At 41.0% G+C, this 22432-nt stretch overlaps 1 protein-coding gene across 7 annotated transcripts in view; it reads left to right on the top strand.

The window, feature by feature from the left end:
• Positions 1–22432, top strand: part of EYS (eyes shut homolog) — a 511791-nt gene that overhangs the window by 63468 nt on the left and 425891 nt on the right. For all 7 annotated transcript variants that reach the window (XM_082218133.1, XM_082218135.1, XM_082218137.1 and 4 more), the window contains one exon: positions 11334–11455. In XM_082218133.1, the coding sequence (XP_082074259.1) occupies positions 11334–11455 (122 nt within the window). The remainder of the gene's footprint in view (positions 1–11333; positions 11456–22432) is intronic.

A 22432-nucleotide genomic window follows, 5' to 3' on the forward strand; every position in this document is an offset into this window, starting at 1 on the left:
TATTTCTAGTTAAGAAACACAATGCATTCCAGTATATGATTGGTTGCATTTTCTTTCATACTGGATGCCATGCCATTTATATGTTTGTGTATCACATTCTTCTAGCCATGTAGAGGTTGATAGAAAACATCTTCTGCTCTAATTGTCCTGTCAGCTAAAATTACTGTTTCCTCCAAACATGAAAGTTTTCGCTGAAGTTTAAGAGTTCAGTCTTAGGGAATGGATCATAGACAGGATTTCATCCTGTTTAAGTCTTGCTGGTGGTGCTCATCACAGGCCAATTCTGTTTCCTAATAGAATACACAAAACCGTCATTAAATCATATACGTTCTGTAACATAACATCAAATATACACTTTTTGATGCATTGATCCATACAGTTTGTGTGCATCTTTTACATAGAAGACACATTTCAGAGCACTTTTTGTGCACTGGAGCTGCATTGCAGAATCTGGAAAAGTGTGCGCCAAGCTCACTGGGGATTGTGATTTGATATGCAAGGAAATTCAGGAGTGTCAGATTAGGCCAAATTAATTCCTCTTCCCTCCGTCCCTATTCACTCTACTTTAGCCCCTTATGGAATGGACTCCAGACTGTTCTTACATGGTTCAGTCCATAGGATTACCTGGCTTCTTACATAGAGAGATGAAGTCTTCTGTCCATCCCTCCCCCCCCCAAAAAAAAAAAATAGGTACATTGCTGATGCACCAAATCCCTTCATTTCACAATTTTGGGGTGTATTTTGGAGAGCCAGAGTAACAGGTTAATGACAGTATCAGCTGGTGCTGTGGAGTAGGCTTGGGCTACCTGGCTGCCAAATATGGAAGTCACTGCCAATAACTGAGACTGGGAGAGTTGAGGTTAGTGCAGCGCAGGAGTGGGAATATCAGTTAGCTACAACATTGCATCCGCACAATGCCTACCTCCCTGTTCACCTGTCCCTCGTAGTTACCAGCAGTCAACTCTGCATTGGAAAGCTGGATAAGCAATGCTGGGAGCCATGCTTCAGGGATCTATGGGTTTGAAGGTTTGTCATCATTGTTCTCAGAGTTCCAGCACTCCTTTTTATAGAAAAATAGTGCCGCTTGTTCTGTATATTCTGAACTGTCATGGTATACTTCTAAATCTTTCTAGATTTAGAGTGATAAATGAATGGAAACTTAAGATTTGGTTTTAGATGGCTGCAAACAAGTTTAGAAGTTTTTCACAATTATTTGAAACGTGATTTCGATTGAAACACATTCTGTAGGAAATGCTTGTTATTAAGATACAGCACATTCGCTTACATCTCCAACCATGTTGTTTTGTGTCTGATGTTTGAGGACTTGATATTAGCATGTCCTGTAGATTGTTGTATGCAAAGGTTACCTGTAGGGGATATAGATATGTCTTCATGTTATAGATCTAATGGTTTCTATTCCAGACGTAAGAGTACTAAAGGAAAGGGACAAATGGAATGTGCCGTCAAACAAAAGAGCTTTTCTGGAACACTGCTTTCCTTTTAAATCACTGCCAGGGTCATAGATGTGGGAGCGAATTGAAAGGTTTGGGTGTCCTTGTACGGAGAAATGAATTCTTCTGCATTTGTGTTCAGCTCCTTATTTGTGTAGCTTATGACCTTTCACTATTCACTGAGCAATCGAGGTAAATGTCATATCAGATACACTGATCAAAGCCTCGATATTCTAAAGGTCCCTCAGAATCTGGATTGGTTATTTGGTTTATTTGAACAAATAGCTTGAGGTTATTGTTTTTATTTTGGTTTCTTTTGCTATGCAGGACCTGCCACCTTGACATGGTTGCTTTGCCCGTCACTGAATGTGCAAAGGGACAAAAATAAATAAATAAATACTGAAACTCAAAAAACTTCCGTAAAACAATGCCTCAGCTGTAATATTTATGGTCTGGAAATATGCTTCAAACTGTATTCATTTAATTAGTATACGTCAGACACCATTTTAAACATTTATTTTCTCAGAATAGGCCCCCAGCCTACCTATTGATCCTAAGAATGGTCCCTTTAAGAGAAATTGCTTTCCTAAAGAGCAAGCTTTAAATGGTCTCATTTCCTCAACAGTTATTTTTTATTATTGTTCTTAATTGTTTCCTGTGGTGTTTTTAATGCTTATATTTGTCACAAGCTTAAAATGTTTATTACTGTAAACCTATTATGCCTTCTGAATGTCCTTACTTTAAGCTATTCCCCCCCTTTAATTACTATTTTATTAATCCTATCCAAACGCAATGAAACTTAGCATATTCTACCTCTGCAGAAATGAAATCTGTAAATCTCTCCCTAAAGTCTTGTGTGGATTGAATGTTTTATGTGAATTCTTTTCAGTATTTTTTTTAAAGCCATATAGCTCTTCTTTCCATATGAAATACATTTAAACATGGATTCTCTCCTCCCCAAACAAGGAAAATATCATTAAAAAAAGAATATAATTGTTTCTTTCATCTTCTTTTATTAAATTCTTTCAATATACAACAACATTTATACAGATAAATAATGAAATATCACACCCTTACCTAGAAGCTGTTATTTAGACAATACATAAATACATAAATGGCCAAATAACATCAGTTCTTATCCCAAACTACTATTTGGACAATGCAATAATCAATTTAAGTTAACCAAAATGTTCTGTAATGTGAGAGGAGTCCTCCATTTTCGTTATTAGCCATTCAATTACAAAAGAGTCTTTGTGTTTCAGGCCTTGTGCCAATTTCATTTTATTATTTAATTTTTCCACAAGTGCTTTTTGCCATACTTTGCTGTGCCAATTTGTCAGAGAGGCACCTTCTAAATTATTCCAGTATCTCATTATTATGAGCCTGGCTGCTAGTAGAAAAGAACTTATTGGAGGTTTAAACTGTTGCTTAACATTGTCTCCCATTAAAAGATTTAGGTGAGGCCTCCCTGAACGTTTAGAGACATTTTGTCCAGTGATTGCTTTTATTTGGACAAATATTACCACCCATCCACGCAAGAACTGAAGAATTCCGAAGCTCAGAGATAAATAATATCCAGTTTTGTAACCCAGAAATAATGTCCATTCAGTTCATAACATGCGTGTTCTTCCACCCATATAATATCCTTGATAAATTCCAGGAATCGTGTGACTCTTTCTCAAGGATAATTGAAATAATTTAGAAAGCTCTGTTCATCCCTTCAACTTCAACATGTATGAGTGTCATCTTGTGAAGATGAGTGCACTTCTGCATTGTACCTGATACATTAAGGGATCACATGGGTGGACCAGAACTGTTTCCTATCTATGGGCAATCTTGATAGCTACAGCTATCTATTCTTAGCAGATTGTAATGCCTGAAAGCATCTGGATGTGATTGCATGTGGGTTCAGGACAAAGGCCCTTCACTTCACTGTAAATAATTTGCTGGCTCCTAGTCCAATCCAGAGCTTATAATTAACAGTTCACCGCAACTAGTCGGTGCACTAAAGCCCATATCAAGCTGAATTATTTCACCCTCTCTGTAAATGGATGATTGACAGATGATTGTAGAAACATAGAATTACCATACATTTTGACATACACACAACCACCAGTGTAGTTGTTGTTTTTTCTGTTCTCTACAAAACACATAGTGTTGAAGCACCCTTGGCAATACGTAATGTCAAGGTCACCATAACCCAAAGTGTTAGTCCAAAATAAGGAAAAACAGAACATTTCTAGTGGACTCTTAAAATGAAAGCCCGGAGGCTCCTCATGAGGCTGGAGGAACATCACATGACTATAGTTTTATTGTTTTATTGATTTAATATGCTGTAAACTGCTTTGAGATTTTTATTAAAAATATAAAGCGGTATAGAAATTAAAGAAATAAATAAAACGGAGGGAGACATAGGTTTCAATTATAGTGCTCACAAACAACACCAGCCTCTACATTTGAGTCTTAATCCTGCCCAAGGCAATTGATCTCTTATTTCTTGTATTCCAGTGCTTCCTTCTTGCGCTGCTGATTCTCCTTAATCTTCTTGATTGTCCTTCTTGCCTTGAACTCCCTTCTTGGGTGTAAATTGTGCTGCAAATTCTTATCTAAGGAAGTGTAGATTTGTCTAAGCTGAAATATATTCCGTGTCACCCCTTTGTCATACTTGCATCCATATTTGAAACCTATTACTTCCACAAACTCTTCCCTTTCCTTCTGCTTCCTTCTGCAAATGGATGTTCAGGCTCAATATAAACACGCATTGAGGCTATACATTGGGAGGGGGAGGTTTTTTTAAAAAAGTCTGTTTTCACCCTTTCTAATTGTTATGAACCCTACATAAAGTTTAGAACTCAATTGAAGGAGGAAACCAATAGGAAGAAAGACACTCCTCAGGTGATGCCAAATGGGGCTTCTGCAGGAGGTGTCAGAGGCCACATAAGATGTGGCAATGTAGACCGTTAGCCTGCCTGTTCAGTAGAGACTAGCATTTATTTCATCATTTCTGCCTCATCATGTTACAGCAAGTGTTCCAAATGCAGGGATATCCGTCAGCTAGGAATTGGTTTTAGATCATTGCGTCAAGGCTATATGGCAGGGTGCATTTTTCATTGCATAATATCTTGGAAAAGTAGGAGAGAATATTACAACTACCCAGTCATGTGAATTATCCAATTCTACTACTCAGTCCTGTGTGAATTATCCTGCCCCACTCACATAAGACTTTCAGCATGCAACATTCATCAATATGCAGTTCTACAGCATTCAGCAGCAAACTGATTACATGTGAAATTCAATGTATTTGGAAGTTCAGTGGTCTAAATGTGTAATGTCAGCCGAATAAAATGACTACACATTGTTCCACCTATGCCCCCATTTCTATTTAAGTGCATACATTTTATCCCTATAACTTTTGAGTGCCCATGAGACTGATGCGATAAATAAGTGTGCATGATTTTGGTGTGCTGGCTGATGTTCCAGTGCTGCTTTGCAAAGCATTACATCCTTCGGACAGTGTAGAATTGATGAGATAAACTGGAGATAAGAATGTTGGCCCAATCTGTGCTGCAATGTTCAATTCCTTGAGTTTTTAGGGCATCCTTAGATATGATCAATTAGCCTTTACGTGAACCAAAAATGAAACAAAAGAGCTTGTGTTCATGGAGCAGTCATCTTAAATAATGCATGCCATGGAAATAAGAGGAAAGTGTATTGACTGAAGCTTCATATTCTGACAGTGAAGGTGAAGAATATTCATCTTTACAGTAGAAGCCTACAGCCAAATAAGTTGCTGGTTTGTTCAAACCATTGTGTGAAATTTCGGACATTCCACTGTTTCTTGGCTGCCTTTACCCCCTTAGCTTTGCCCAAACACCATGCCATAGTGTTAAAAGAAGAGCACAAGTTACTGAAAAAATACAAACTATTTTCAAAATAGCCCTATGCATTTCAGCAAGTACGTATTTAAAGGCTATCCTTGGGGGTCATAAAAGCAAAGGCAATACATTTACATGAGTCATAGATACACAGCATTTAAAAACAAACTAAATTGGTTGCATACACTTGCTATGAGCAGAAGCCAGCCAGCCACAACTATCAGAATTCCCTTCCTTTGCAACTCTTCATAGGTTTAGACTTCCAGCATTAACAAGCTGCCTGTCCCTGATATCTGTAGCTCCTTCCCAGTCCTCAGACAACCCCACAAAATGATGCTGCTAGAACCTGTGTAAGGTTTTAATCCTAGCTAAACTGACAGCTTTCACTTCCCCAACTGAAGTGGCCTACACTGCAGATCTGATGAGACCTTCTTTTTTGTGATGGCCAGTAGTTTCTGGCAAATATATTTGACTGACTTGCTGATGACACTTTTGTTGCCTGACAGTTGGAATGGCTATGAACATTCTGTGCTGTCACTTAAGCTCAGTCAATAGCAGAGGCATTACTAGGTCTTTAAAAGACTTGGGGTGCAGGCCTGTGGCACAAATTGGTATATAAATTTGCATATGCCACTTTATGTTTAGAGGTGCAAATTTGGGCGCCAATTTTCAGAGAGGAAGCCACCAGGAAAGCAAAATATGTGGGTTTTTCTTTAGTTTAAAAAAGAAGAGAAAGGGCAGGAGATATGGGATCCTGTGCAAAAGAGCCAAGACTCAGGTCTCTGTGCCTTACAGCATCCATGGTCAGTAGATGCCTGAGGCTTCACTGCCACAAGTGCAATGCAATATAGAGTAAGCTGTAAGCTTTCACTCTTCCTTGGCAGAAACCACTAGTCCCAAGCCAAGCCTTTCAAATTTTCAAGATATCTGGGGATGCCTCCTACAAGAAACTTTTTTAAGGTTCTCTAATGTCAATCACTTCAATTGTCATTCCAAACTGTTTTTGTTAGGTATGCAGTGGTTAAAATAAGAATAATAGTTGCATAATTCACTACTAATATGTATTATTCTGTATATCACATTTTTGACAGCGTGAATTTCTGAATGAAGTTTCTTGTTACGACTTTGAAATGGAAATGATGAGGCCTCCTGGTATTTTAACTCATTTCAGAATGTATTGATTTCAGTGTCAGCTGTCTTAAGTGATGGAAATAATGGGGTTTGAACGTGACCTTTTCAATCACTTTATCAAGTTCGAGGCTTTGAATATTGCAGAAAGCAATGTGCATCTTAGGCACACCCATTGGAATTATGACACACCACAAATTGGCCAATGCTGCAAACTGAGTATGATGCTGAGTATTTAATATGATATATATAACACTCTTACATACACACACACAGAGAGAGGTATATCATCTGCCTGGATCCAAGGGATTCTAGATGTGTGAAATAAGGTTGTGCGCAGCCCTACATCTCTCTCACAGTCTCAATCTACTGGTCCCTAATAAGGTCAGCTTGTCCTGGGCCAATGTGGGGACCATCCACCCTACCTGGGATCTGATCCTGAATTAGTTGGGGGCAGAGCTAATGTTTAAATAGGTTTTTAAAAAACAAAACCTAATTAAACATACAGTTGGGAGGGGATAGGGGAAGGTGACATTGCATCTCATTATCTCCCCACCTGAGAGCAGGTGGGGTCAATTCTGTGGGGTGCTCCTTTGCTAATGTCTTCTCTTATGGAGCCATTGATGCTGCATGGTGCTGTTTCAAATATGAGGAGCCTCAGGCAGGCGGCATAGTCAGGCAGCGGGCTGCTACCTACTTCCAGGAAAACACAGCTGGTGGTCAGGATAACTGTTTGCCTCTTCTCAGGGTTTTCCTGCCAAGTGCCCACCTCAGATGCCCCACCCTCTGATCACTCTGAGCCACCAAACCTATCCAGGAGCAATCTGTGGCATTGGTCCAATTCCCGAGTCCCACCAAATATGCCTCATTTGTCCTAATAGTTGGGCCTTGGCTGAATCCGGTGCATGGTCCTAGTTCAAAAGCATTGTCATGTACCTAAAGAACACTTCAGAGCCTGCATTGAGGCACAGCCTGATCCTTTTCCTTCTTGCTTGCAGCTCCCTGTGCTTCATTGGCTATTATTCTGCAGGTCCTTCCCATACTTGCTTCTTCAAGAAGGCTCAGAAAAGACCAGCAGTAGTAATAGGGAACCTGAACATGCCTTATGTGTTCACAGCACTTTGGATCACAGAACGGTGTTCAATTTATTTTAAGGATCACCAACAGGGTTGTGCACAAGTCCTCCTAGTTTATATAATGCTGGATATATCACGTAGAACTGAAGCCCTTAGTAGTTTAGTGCTAAAGCCATGCTCCAGCCACACTTGTAAAGGATTAATCAGAAGATTTTGCATAATTGGAATGCAGACCACTTGTTGCCTGTGATGGATGCTTCGTACATTGCTCTGTTTGTTTGCCAGATGTTCCACAGCTATTCTCCAGTAGCATAACATAGTCTGAGACTTCAGAAATGATGAATCTTATGTCTGCAATGTGGTAAGAGTAAGAGGGATGCAAGTGCTTGGAAAATAAAGCTTTCCTAAATGCTCAAGCACTTAATTAGATGAAGATACACAGGTGTCCCTATGCCATCATATCTCTCTCTCTCTCTCTCTCTCTCTCTCTCTCTCTCTCTCTCTCGGTGTGTGTGTCTGTGTGCCCACACCTCTTCAAATTGCTCTCAGTTTGACCTTTTCTACTGCAGATTAACACTTTTTCTTCAATATGAAGTAAAGAACTGCTGTTCTTATAATTGCAAAATTACTGCACTGGGCATCTTGCTCAGTAAAGGCTATATACTTGGCAAAATAACTTGGCTTTATTTCCCCCCCACCTGCTGCTCACAGCAATTATCTTGCTCCTTTAAGAATATTAAAAAATGCTGATTTGTTGGACCACATATCGTTATAAGTGTATTGAAGTTTGCAGTGAGTAGTAGGGCATTATTATCTTCCTTTGTTTATTTGCTCACACTTTCAAAACAGAAAGCACATTCAATTATTCTATTTTGCCTGGATGCACAACTGCAGAGGCACTTTTTCCCAACTGTTTGCATGCTAGGTAACAGTGAGTATCAGGTTACAGATAGGTAGCCGTGTTGGTCTGCCATAGTCAAAATAAAAAAAATTCCTTCCAGTAGCACCTTAAAGACCAACTAAGTTAGTTCTTGGTATGAGCTTTCGTGTGCATGCACACTTCTTCAGATACACTGAAACAGAAGTTGCCAGATCCTTCTATATAGTGTGAAGGTGGGAAGGGGTATTACTCAGAAGGGTGGTGGGAAAGGGAGATTGGCAGATAGCTGAGATGAGCCTGTTGACGACTCTTAACGACTGTAATAGGTCTTACAGGAAAAGGCAAGGGGTGAGAAGGTGAAAAATGGCTTAGTCATGTATAATGAGATAAGAATCCAATGTCTTTGTTCAGACCAGGTCTCTCCATGGTTTTAAGTTTGGTAATGAGTTGCAATTCAGCAGCTTCTCTTTCCAGTCTATTTCTGAAATTCCTTTGTAGTAAAACAGCTACTTTGAGATCTTGTATAGAATGTTCTGGGAGATTGAAGTGTTCTCCTACTGGTTTCTCTGTTTTGTGAGTATCAGGGTTAGTGTGACTCTTCTGCATGTCTGCAGCACTTATCAGTACTGGATGCTTTTACAGGTACAACTCCCATCATCCCAGCTAGGAAGATCAGTGGCCAGGGGTGACGGTACCTGTATTCCGAAAATACTAGTCCAAAGTGTCACATCCTGTGAGGTTGTCTTTGAGTCTTTGCTTCACTGCAAAGACCCAGGTTTCTCCCTCTGTGTCTCTCAGCACAATGAGGACAGACATGTCTAGCTCTGTTCTTTGGAGCAGAGGCAGACATTCTCTGGACTTTCCCCCCCCCCCATTTTGCTGCTCCTGCAAAAGAAAGTCAGGCTTCTAGACTGGAACGTGCAGTGGTGCATCTCTTTACATAAGTGATGAAAAGATGTTGGAATTCCTGTGACAGGCATGTCTGTGTGTATAGCATGTTTGCCAGGACATACAAGTGCTTAAGGGTTTTGGGAGGAGTGCGGTGGTCCTGTTAGGAGTCAAAGGTTGTGGTGAGGATGCACAAGGTTCAGTGTTTTGCAAGTTTCTGTTGTGATAGGTATGGCGTTGTGAAATGTGAGAAGATGAGTTTGTAAACCTTGACACATTTGTGATTTCTTGAGGGATTTAACATTTCTATTCCATAAGGACTAAGGATGAATAAGATTCAGACACACATGCCAGTTTATTACTCCCATGTGCCAATATTGAATGAGGACTTGCTTGTGTGAAAACACCGTTACATATTATATGCCACAGATGGTACTTAGCTCCTAATGTTTGCATAGATACAAGCAAAATCTAGCTTCAGTTACTCTATGCACTAGTTCTCACTAAACAAGACAGGCCTGTTCCCCTTCACTGGAATTCATGTCCCCTCCATACAGAAATAAACATGCACATACAATCGTAATCTTGGAAATCTAGATTTCAGGGCCATAACCCTTCCCTATAACATGCAGTTTTTTATATGGAGGGATTTTTTTATATGGAGAAATCGTGATTTAGCAAAATCCAGAGAAAATTCAGACCACTTTGTTGTGCAAGTCTATATAAGCACATCTAGCTTGTCCTATTGACCTCCTTGTTTATGAATCAATACTAACAAAAAGCACTGCTTTATTTCCCCTATACGACAGAGAGCAGAAAGCTGTTAAAAACATATACTACCTCTTTACAAAGACCTTCACAGTTCTTAATAAAGGATGAGCGCAAGATCTCTAAAATCAATCTCTTTAGATACGTCTGTGAGTCTGAATGTTCTATCTTTATTTCAGAGTTTTACAGCAATTGCCTCTACTTGATTAACTGGTCCATACCATTTAACAATCTCATACAGAGTTGGAGTTCTTTCCTCTATAATCAGGACTTGCACATTTTGTTCTTTTCCATTTAAAAGGGCTGTTCAACATGACAGATACAAAGCATGATAGATTATTGCTACATAAAAGATCTTTTATTCCAAGAAGTGGAGTTTTGAGAAAGTTCAATTCTAGCCCACTGCCTATTTTGAGAGCAGTAATTCAGATGCTTTTAACCAAAACTCAGATTGGCAAACAATTTAAAGCAGAATTATTTGGCTACGTTTTCTAGTGGACAGTCATATTTCGCCCCAATTTTTCTTCTTGCTGAAAGTGTTAGAATTAGAGCAAAAGGGAAAAATAGCTCAGCTCCATTTTTATACAGGAGAAGACAGGTCTTCTCTAACGGTTTTGGAGTTACTTCCATTACTGGTACAGACTACATCTCTTTGTTTCCATTTTTCATACAGTGGTTTTGGATATTTCAGCCAAGACTGCAACACCAACTCATAGTTCTGCATTTTTGTGTTTCTGATGTGATACCTTGAATGGGACTAATTGTATAGGACCTTCAGCCATGGGGTGAGAAAGACACAGTTGTCCTTTCCATGTGGGATCAGCCTTTCATACATTACTAGGGATGGAAGAAGCATCTCATTTAAATGGATTTATACATGGAATTTGGTGGTTCCAGTGGGGGGGGGGAGCCTTGCTTTTTGTTGCGATCAAGGAATGAGATTGGATTGGGTCTGGGCAGAATCTGTGCAGATAAGCTCAACACCAAAACTATTAGAAAATCCCAGCCTTAGACATTGCTGTCATGATTCCTGTGCCACTGTGGCAGCTCATGAATAGGTCCTGTGCTGTTTGGTCAAATATTATTAATAATCATATAATATTTTCCAGTTTTGCATTATTCCAAGTGGATACTGGGGTTCAACATTTTCCCATGATTAATGGAACTAAAATGCAATAAGGACCCCAACAGTTATATTGTTAATTCAGTCAACACTGAGATATTGACAAGGAGTTAATTAATGTGTTTTCCCCCTACTTCCTTTCAGGGCTACCAGTGTGTCTGCCTCCGTGGCTGGGAAGGACCATTTTGTGAATCTGAATCCAATGAGTGTGACTCTGCACCTTGTAAGAATAATGGCACTTGCATTGATCTCTTCAATGACTTCCGGTAAGGAGCATCTTCTCTACCATCAAATGATTTGGATGTTCCAGTGATGACTTATTTTTTTTGTACATTTGCTGGATTTCAAAATTGCTGCATAGCAAACAGCTTGTGATATAAACTGGAGCAGTAGCATTGTGAGGGTGGGGGTTAGGGAGATCCACGTTTTTCCAGGGCACATCTGTTGAAGAAGATCAAGAGACAGTGTGTTGCAGGTAAGTGTGCAAGTCTGAACATTTCTCCCAATTGTCAAGACACTAAGTGGCATGCAGGCTTCAGCATGCATATCTCAGCTGAACAGGGGAACTGCATTCACAGTTATGAGCAGAATATGGAGTTGGTCTCTCCAGTTGAGGAAAGAGAGATGTGTTAATGGATAGAGATAGGGAAGAAATAGTTTGAAAAAGTGTCTCTATTAAGCAAGCTTGCATACAAAAGCATATTTAGAATGAGAAATGTGTACTGATATGTTGGCAGATGTTAATAAGCACTTTTAAAAAAAAAACATTGCAAACTGAATTTAAGATTGGAAAAATGAGAAACCGAAATTGACGGATGAATTCTTTCCCACTTACGTAGTTCTTTTTAAAAACCTAAACCCCTGATCATTGGTTCTTTGGCAGGAGAAGTAAGAAACTGGATTCTGTCTCCCTCTGCCCACTTTCTAGCTTAGCAATGTTTGGTAGGATTTTAGTGTGTGCAACAAAACCCACTCTCCACATCCTCAAAATGTGGGATCAGCACAACCAGTTCAAAAATCCAGTCTTGGAGTGCTTGAATTATAGCTGGAATAGGTGTGTGCGTATGTCTTAATGAAGCATCTTCCTAACTCAATATTAAGCAAATCATTCCCCCACCCTCATGATAATGTAAAATAACACTACTTTAGACAACTAATAACCTCCTGAGCATTCATCATTGTTGCCATCAGTTTCACTGTTTTCTTTCCTTAAATATACTAATCACACAAATGGTGTTACTTAAATGTATTCTATTACTTGGTGCCACTGAGCACAATAACAAAACAGATTTCAGTGCATTTTTTTGAGTTGATGCATATTTAACTCTGGAGAGGGTTTGTGGTTGTTACGTTCAGTGATCACACAACTTGTCAGATGTGTTGATATATTTTGCTGCCTGAAATTAAGATGCCAGTCAGGTGGGAAATGCTCACCTGGTTGTGATCCTTGTGCATGTCCCAAAGTTTACGCTATGGGATGTAACTCTCGCAGTGCTGTAAGGGAGAAAGCAGTGCAAAAGTGTTAAAAAAGGTAAAGGGACCCCTGACCATTAGGTCCAGTCGTGGCCGACTCTGGGGTTGCGGCGCTCATCTCGCTTTATTGGCCGAGGGAGCCGATGTACAGCTTTCGGGTCATGTGGCCAGCATGACTAAGCTGCTTCTGGTGAACCAGAGCAGTGTACGGAAACGCCATTTACTTTCCCGCCAGAGCGGTACCTATATATCTACTTGCACTTTGACGTGCTTTTGAACTGCTAGGTTGGCAGGAGCAGGGACCGAACAATGGGAGCTCACCCCGTGGCAGGGATTCGAACCGCCTATCTTCTGATTGGCAAAGTCCTAGGCTCTGTGGTTTAACCCACAGCGCCACCCGCGTCCCGCAAATGTTTTAAAGTGTTCTCCTAATGATTTAATACCATAATCTTCTTTTTTTCTTTTTCTTTTTGCTCCTAAGGACAAACAAAAAGGCCATTTATTGTACCATCTCTGAGTGCTTTCTACTAATCAATACAAATGAGGTGTTTTGGTATCCTTGCTCTTTCAGTTTCCTTTCATTTGGTTTCTTCTCTAAGAAGGGGGATGCAGCTGGATTCCTCTGTCCATTCCAAGGTTTTAAAAGCAATGCTTTTGGCTTCATCTTTGTGGTGTTGCAGATGATCACACCAACCCACAGTCCTAAAAGCTTCTGTATTTGTTTACAGCTCTTTGATAAGCAGTTGTAGGTCTTTTTGTGCCAAGCTTTTCAGTGTCAGAACGAAAGGATTCAAAAGCATTCCAAGAGCGAATCTTTCATTCCTCTCATTCTGTCGGTGCTGACATGAAATGATCCTGCTGGCAGGGAAAGGTCATCACGGACTACTTGACTGCACATTTTGGAGTAAGGCTGAATGCAAAAGCTTTGTAAGATTTAATAAGCTAACTCGAATCGTCCTTATTTATTTAATTGCCCATCTATCACAAGTTGTTTGGTTTGCTGATGAAAAGTCTTTCCCCCCCCTTTCCCATTTGAGTGTGTGGCCGGCTTTAAATGCATAAGATTTATTATTCCCTCTACAAGATTGGTTTATCTGATATGAAATAAATCTCATCATGAGTCCAATAGTGAGTCCAAGGATTATTTCAATGCCAATTACAGAAATTGACTCCGCCTCCTAGGAATGTCAATGGGTTTTATTACATTAGAGCTTAAAAGGTGTGCAACTGTGCATACAACTATGGAATGGCTTGTTTTCATGGAGGCAACAGAACCACTTCCTCAGTGCGGGCTTGAAGAAAAGCTAAGGTTCTTAACCTTTTCCAGGCATTTAGTTGTAAATGCTACTGGCAGAGTCTGGTCTGGAGCAGTGTTTCCTAGACTTGGGTCTCCAGCTGTTTTTGGACTACAACTCCCATCATCCTTAGCTAGCAAGACAAGTGGTCAAGGATGATGGGAATTGTAGTCCAAAGGCAAACTTGGAGACCCAAGACTGCAAAACACTGGTCTGCAGGAATGCCTGAGCATAAAGCACGTTCTGGAAATTTCCAGTGGCCTCCATATAGAAAGAGGGGAGAAGATTAGTGTATCTCTCCCATGATGTATCGGGAACAGGGTAGCAAGAACAGATTCCAGTACATTGTGACATGTCTTTTTAGGTCAGGGGGTGGGGAACTGGATCCAGCTGGTGGACTGGATCCCGAGTGCCCCCCAACTTCATCAGACTACTTGGATAAGGGGGCAGAGACCCAATCACCTGTCACTTGAAACAGCTATTGCATTAGCTGGCCGTTTCTTTTTCCTTTTTTGGCATAGCAATCACTAAAAAAGAGAACCCAAGCCAATTCAGACCTGACGTTGCTGCCTATCAGTTGTTAGGCAACTGACTCCACACCTGCTTTCTGCAGAGAGTCTCTGCACAGGGTTTGGTCATGCAACTTAGCAGTGATAGCAAGCCTCCCTTGCCAAGCAGAAGTCTACTTTGAGGCTCCTCATTGTGTATTGGCAGCTGTGTCTCTACCTGTGCCACACCATATGATGGCAGGTGTGGGCAGGTGGGCATGGCTTGTGGAAAACAGGCTAGCAGGCCAAATTGGGAACTCATTATCGGCTAGTTAGGCCTGAAGGCAAGAGGTTCCACATACCTGTTTTTGATTATAACCCTGCAGGAAGGAGCTGTCCTGTTTGAATTACTTGTATGCAAGCCACTCTGGGAGCCTTTTCAGATAAAGAGTAGGTTCAAAATGCCCAGCTATTGTTTAACTAGAGTTGGTTTTTTTTTTTTAAAAAAAAAAAACCTATTTAAAACCCAAATTTAGGTATACAGTGAGGAAGGAGGAGGCACCTCTTATTCTCATACCCCAGCTGGGAGTAAGAGGGTTCAGTTCTGCAGGGTACTGCTCGTTTACGAGTATCTTCCCTTCAAGGAAGTCCCTCATAAAGAAGCAGAAACCTACGCTGTGCAGGATCAAATTCTCTGCTTACCAGTGTAGTGCTGCTTTAGGAGGCAGAGGACGGGTAGGAAAGGCCAAGTGGGAAAGCCCACACTCCACATCCAAAGGCACTCCACCCATCCAGCTTCTCCCAGAAAGTCATAGCTGGTAAAGTAGTTCTCTTTTTTTGCATATTTTGTTCTTTTTCCTGTCTGATGCTTGGCTCTCCTTCATGTCTGACTCCCTGTCCCCTGACAACCTCAGATTGCTCTGGACCTCGCAGCCTGATGGGCAGCAATCTGAGACTATTTCAACCCAGCACAAGTGTTATCCAGTCCCCCACAACTGGTCCTGTTCAGTTTGGGCCTCAGTGCGCAGCCCTATCTAATTGCAAAATAATTTTGCTATTGCATCTAATCCATTCAGAGGGTGACTTAAGTCCGTTGTTTTTAATTGTGCGTCTACTCTGAGTATGGCTATCATGGGATGTCACCCACAGGAAATAATTGAAGAATACAATAATATATTGCACACTGGGAAATGATGTCAAAAATTATTGCGTGTTTTCAGACTCTGCCGGATTTTGGCAGCTGTGCATAATGTATGGGAAACTAATTTTCTAATTATTCTGAAAGGTAGTGATTGTTCAGATGATGATATAAGCTGCATTGTTTGCATCTGTACTTTTGTAGCTTTGTATTATTGAGTTCTCAACCACCTGCATCCATTAGGGACCTATAGGTAACTTACGAGAGGCAGCTATACAAATATTTAAATGTGCTTTTCCAATTCTGGCAGCAAATATGCTCAACCTCTGCTCACCACAGCGACCATTTCCTTGGCTCCTCCACTTGATGGGGAATAAAATAGGGCCTTTTTAACATTACAAGTTCTTCATGCAAGATACTAGGGGTACCTATTCTGCTTTATTGGCAGATATAAATGGAAACATTGGCTTGAATAATGTTTACCATGTTTTGATAGCAGGTTTTTCTGAGTTTTATGTTTCACTGGGGTTTTTATGTAAAAATACCTCTGTTCTGAGAAACAAGTGAAGAATCAACAAAAGTAAGCTCTCTGGGCAAGCAGCAATATAGCAGTTATTTAATATGTCTCATTTTGCTTGGATGGGGAAGCCACAATCTTTGTTCAGAGCAGGCAAAACTAGAGAGCTGATGCATGTTACAAGGTATGCAAAATGTGGTATGCTGTATTTGCAAGTTGTGCTGAATTTGTACAAGGACGCAACAGTCCATTACAAATTGAAAATGAAAAGTGAGTTGGACATAGAATCATAGTTGGAATAGACCACAAGGGCCATCGAGTCCAACCCCCTGCCAAGCAGGAAACACCATCAGAGCACTCCTGACATATGGTTGTCAAGCCTCTGCTTAAAGACCTCCAAAGAAGGAGACTCCACCACACTCCTTGGCAGCAAATTCCACTGTCGAACAGCTCTTACTGTCAGGAAGTTCTTCCTAATGTTTAGGTGGAATCTTCTTTCTTGTAGTTTGGATCCATTGCTCCGTGTCCGCTTCTCTGGAGCAGCAGAAAATATACATACTGCGCTTTTTATTTGGTCGAATGTTGGTGGAATTTTTGAATGATTTTAGGATGGTGATTTGTGGGGTAGAAGGGATCTTTTGAAATGTGTGGAAGTTTGCCCAGCCACCCAACCTGTGTGAAGTCATATATTAAACAATTAACTTACAATCAGCATCAAATTCAATTTTTTCTCTTGCCATTAAAACGGTGACTCATTTGCCCCTCTCTGAAGAGAAATAATACTGAGGGGGAGGGAGGCTACTTGATGTTTGCAGAGACAGATTGGTGTGTTCCACTGTTATTTGTTAATGCGCTCCACATCCCACACTGCAGGGATAGAGTCACACCATGGCATCAACTGTGGACTGGGCTGGGTCTGACCTGAAGGAGAACTGTAATGCTTAACTCCACCTCTGAGCCATTTATGAAGAAACAGGTCTGAATCTGCAGTTTGGTCATACAGTGATCTTTGTGCATCCCTATCTGTGGATCTGCCTGCCCTTGATTTCATGTTTGTAACGCTGCAGGTAAAAATGAATAAAAATGTTTTGGTGAGGCAGTAAAGGAAAATTTCAGTTACTTGATGGGGTGATTGTAATATTTCTACTGATACATGCTCACTGTTTTAACTAAATTATTACCACTGCAGAGTATGTAAGCTTTCTGATGTTTTAGGAACAGGAACTCAAGCATAAACAAGATATGTGATGAAGCACCCTCCCCAAATTTCAAGATGAACAGATAAAGGCAAGCAGCAGGGTCCTGGAACCTTCCACTTATCATTGTATTCTTCTGCGTTTGGGCAACTAACAGCATGCCCAGCTCCCTGCCTACAGTATGGATGTTCTCATTATCTTGCTACCGATATAATGAAGTTTCATCCTCATCCCTCCCTCCACCTTCCATTTCCACCATGGGCATAACTTAAGGCCAGACAGAAGTTTAACAGCCAAACTATAAAATGGTCTGAGAAGCAGCTCAGCACAAAACCCGAGGAAGAGCTGGACATGAAGTGCTGATAGATTGCCAGGGAAACAGCCAGATGCTGCTAGCAAGAAGTGTTCCAGAGCCTGGCATCTGGGACCAGTAAGCACTATACAGATTCTCCATCTGTGGCTGAAGCTGTTGACTGCTGCTGGGGAAGGTGCAGTCGAAAGCAGTAAGGCAACAGCAGTTTATAGCCTTGCCAGTAGTAGCAGAAGGCAAGCTGAACTCAGCATCTAAATTAACATTTATATTCCAATTTGCTTTTTCCAGCTCCATACCGATGTGGAAAAAAATCCAGTCGTTTACAGAGATGCATGGTTTAGGCACACTAATTTGCAAGGGAGATGACCAACTCAAGGCATTACATATGCAAAGCTGCAGCCATGCTTAACTTGCGCTTCTCTCAAGCCAGCCCTTTCACCATAACTTGGGCGTAGTGGCAGTTGGAGTGACAAACACAAGCAAGAGACCACTTAACCATAAACAAAGCATATTAAATCACTAAAATGGATGAAACAGAAATCTATGGCTTTCAATCCCCACAGGGTGGGATCAACTTATCTGCTTGCACTCACAGAAGGAGAATGTGCACTCACGGAAAAGGGTGCCATCCATTCATGGATGACTATGATGACCTGTTTATTCATCATTCATCCTGGTTGGTTTGCATGGAGATTAGATGATCCTGGCTAATTAATGAGCATTCATTCTATTTGTTTACAGGGAGGTCAGATGCTATTCCACACTTTCCAGTGCATTCCCCTATCACAGGCATCCCCAAACTCGACTCGCCAGATGTTTTGGGACTACAAATCCCATCATACTGACCACTGGTCCTGTTAGCTAGGGATGATGGGAGTTGTAGTCCCAAAACATCTGGACGGCCGCGTTTGGGGATGTCTGCCCCTATCACTTTCCACCTGATCTTTTCAGGAAGCAGATTTGTTGCTCAAGACACACCATTCAACTGAAATTCCACAATATAAATTTGCTGGCATGTGATTTGGCTCCACCCAAAAGTAGTGACAGTCTAGAAGCATCCATAGTCATTTAGAAAAAAATAAGTTGCGTAACAGTTAGTAAAGAACCAGATCCTACCAACATTCTTTATCAACAGCAGTATAAGTTGTTATTTGTGTTACTCCAGCCAAAGTCAAAGTCTGTAGGCTGACATAGGTTGAACTGGCTCCAAGACCAGACCAAAATCCATAGATATGTAAGATAGTGAGTAGAAGAACCTAGAATGAATACGACAAACACCCTGGTCACCTGTGCGAGCTATTGACATAGTGGTAACAGCAACAGGCTAAATTCTCTGTGAAAGAAAAATCAGACATGCTTGCTACCTATGGGCAATAGAATGAATCTCATTAAACAGCCACAAGAAAATTTCGATTCAGTAATGAAGAAAATGTCATGCCACCTTTAATTACAAGAACTATATTTTTTAATTACAGATAGGTAGCCGTGTTGATCTGCCATAGTCAAAATAAAAAAATTCCTTCCAGTAGCACCTTAAAGACCAGCTAAGTTAGTTCTTGGTATGAGCTTTCGTGTGCATGTATCTGAAGAAGTGTGCATGCACACAAAAGCTCATACCAAGAACTAACTTAGTTGGTCTTTAAGGTGCTACTGGAAGGATTTTTTTTATATTTTTTAAGACTTACTTAGTTTGGTGGCAGGGCACTTTGGAATAGTGACTGATATTACAGTGCTGGGATAATGTTGAGTTGAAGTCTGGTTATTTCCCTGTATGGGTGCTGGATGAATTAGATTTTAGTGAATTCCTGTGTGAAATGGCCTGATCCAGGCAAATGCATTCCAGCATCAATTGCCCAGTGTGGAGGAGGGACAGTGGTGTGGGAAGTATTCATGTGATCCAGCCTCCATTTTTCAAATTTTACTGGAGTCGCAAAGGCAGGTTGCAGCTACACAATGTTAGGAAGATATGCATTGGGTCTGAGATACCTGCCGTTGCAGAGGGCATGGTGGGGTTGTGCCATTCACCTGACTGTTGTCCAGCTGAGCCACTATAGCATACCAAAACCAAGAGGGGCAGGGATGCCAGATTTGCACAGTGCCAACCTCACCACTACCAATTCCCTCCCTGTCTCCATCCCTGGGCTGCAGTTGGGCTGCAGTCAGGTTAGCAGTACAGCCCCACCATGCCACTTGTGGCTGAGAAAAGTTTAAATTGCAGGACGTATAAGCAGAGAAAACTAAGAGAAGGTGCCAAAGAAGAAGAAGAAGAAACTTAGTGACCTCATTATTTCTAATCTAAACCCTTTGTAATACATGTCTGCTGCAGATGAGTCATAACAAAATCAATTTTGTTTGTTCTTTTGCCCTTGATTCAATGGTTTTCTGAAAGCACAGTGACATCTTTAGAGAAATCTTAGTAAAATATGAAGTTTAAACAAACAAATATAAAATGGTGCAGGCACTTTACAATGGCTCATTAGAAATGAAAGGAAAACCCATCCATCAGTGTTTGGTACAGATGAGATATTTCATGCATGGCCAATGTCTATGACATACACAAAGAAGCAAAATTTTGAAAGTATTATGGGAATTGTGGGAATTGCCACTAGCATTAAATCCCATTGAACAATGGAGAATGAGTAATAAGCAATTTCACATAAATGTACAATATGTAGAACCGCTGTAAAAGCCATACTTACTGTTTCACAAAAAAACAATAAAAACTTGAGGTTGTGTTTTGGGAAAAGGGCATTTTGTTTCTCAGAAAGGGTTGGCCACCAGTTTCCTGGGGCTTCTGCCCTCCCCCAAAAGGAAACAATTAGTTTTGGTCTCGAGTGAAGGCACAATCCTAATGGGATCTGTTTAAGTTCCCTTGCACCCTAGTACCCAACATCAGCCTTTCCTGTTCTGCGTTTCCCCAAACTTTCCAAAGTAGTGTATACACCTGTACAGTATATACCATATTGCCTGAATATGAGCCTCACTTTTTTTCCAAATTCTGACCATGAAAAGTTAAAGTGCGGCTTAAATTCGCAAAAATTGGCTTTTGCGTGTTCAGACCCAGAGACCTCCCCCCTAAATAAACACACATTTGACTCAAATTTTAGTTTTGGTTTTTGGCAGAATTTAGGCCACAACTTTATTGATTACAGAAAGCGAGTGGTTGCATAGGCTCTGGTTCGACTAGTTCCCTGCACCCTTGCAGGTAGCGCTGACCCAGAACTCCAGCATAGGTCAGCCAAGGGTGAACACCAAAGGTAGGTGGAAAGCCCGGGAACAGACTCTGTTCACTCCCCAGATGCTCCCCTGGACTCAGGCACGGGCACAACCACCTCTTGGGGGTTGACCAAGCCAAGTTGAGTCACTGGATTATTTTAACAGAATACCCATCACATAGGGATGGCGAGACGGTTCTCCCTTACAAGTTGTGATGATTTGCTACCCGGCAGGCGAAACCCAAATGGCAACAGCCAATCAGCCATGTTGGGAAAATTCCTGCCGTGCCCCTGTCCCAACGACAGATGACACACGACAGCATAGCAAGGTCCATCACAAAATGCCCTGCATATTCCAATGCACGAGCCAAAAGAGGAAGCTCTGGGTCACGTCCATGCATAGGTATATATAGGTCCCACGACCTGTTTAGACTGTACCCTATTGGCCAGATTCAACCCAGCAATGAGGGACCTACCAATCAGGTGTTGTGGCTGTCCAATATACCCACCCACAACAAAGAGGTCAGTCTCCAGGTCTCACCACAACACATGCCCTCTTTTAGGGAGGACACACTTTACGATATTGCTGCTGAAACAGACATACGGTAAAACAGAATGGGTGTGAGTGCCTGTGGAATTTTAAGGGAGTGGCTTATATTTGGGTATTGTCTCTCCCCCCCCTGAATTTTAAAGGTGTGGCTTATATTCAGGCCAATACAGTATGCATGCCTGGAGATGTCTTATTTTGGTGACTCTGAGCATGCAGAAAAATGTCCAGAAACTATGAGGAACTATTTTTCTTATGCAGGCAATGCCCCATTTACGTGGGGGTTGCATTCTGGTTCATCGCGCATGTAATCCTGCCTTTCTGCGTTCCACCTTCTTTCAGTTCCACCGATGGCAATGGTAGACTTAGGCAATTATTTCCAATTACTATGTCTGCTCAACATCAACAGCAATAGAGGGTGGACTTAAATGTTGCAGTAATGAGATTTTTCCACCAGCACAAGGATTTTTGCTTGCCAGATGGAAGAATTGTATCTCTCCCCTCCCTGCCCAGTCCACATGTGCACAGCTCTGGGGCTTCTCCCAATTCTCCAGGACCAATTTGGGGAAACATGGGGGAACCTAGGGGCAGGAGAATAGGAAAAGCCCCATTGCACTAGCAGGAATAATTGCGCTGGCTGCTGCTAGCACAACTATTTAGTTGAATCCGGCCCATAATTAATAACAAAAGCTGCCATAATATAATATAATGTCACCTTTGACACCCTCCTCAGAAATATAAATAACAGATGTTATCAAAAGCAAGCTGATATGTCTTATTGCTTTGCATCCAGCATATGCACCCACATTGCTGTTTTATTTCACTAGCTAAAAGTCTACCGTTAAAGTACCCTATTCAAAAATTATTTTGGCAGAGAAGAAAAACCGTGCATTTAGGAAATGACACATAACAATTGTATATCTTACTTTACTTTGAAAATTGCTTTTTTTTTAGGGGAATATGTTACTAATGTGAAATTCTTTCAGTATAAGTGATTTTTTTTAAAATTCAGCATCCTCCCCCCCTTTCTCAGTTTTTACAGATAATTGAATTTTATTTTA

Source organism: Podarcis vaucheri, assembly GCF_965113315.1.
Source record: "Podarcis vaucheri genome assembly, chromosome: 3".
NCBI lineage: Eukaryota > Metazoa > Chordata > Lepidosauria > Squamata > Lacertidae > Podarcis > Podarcis vaucheri.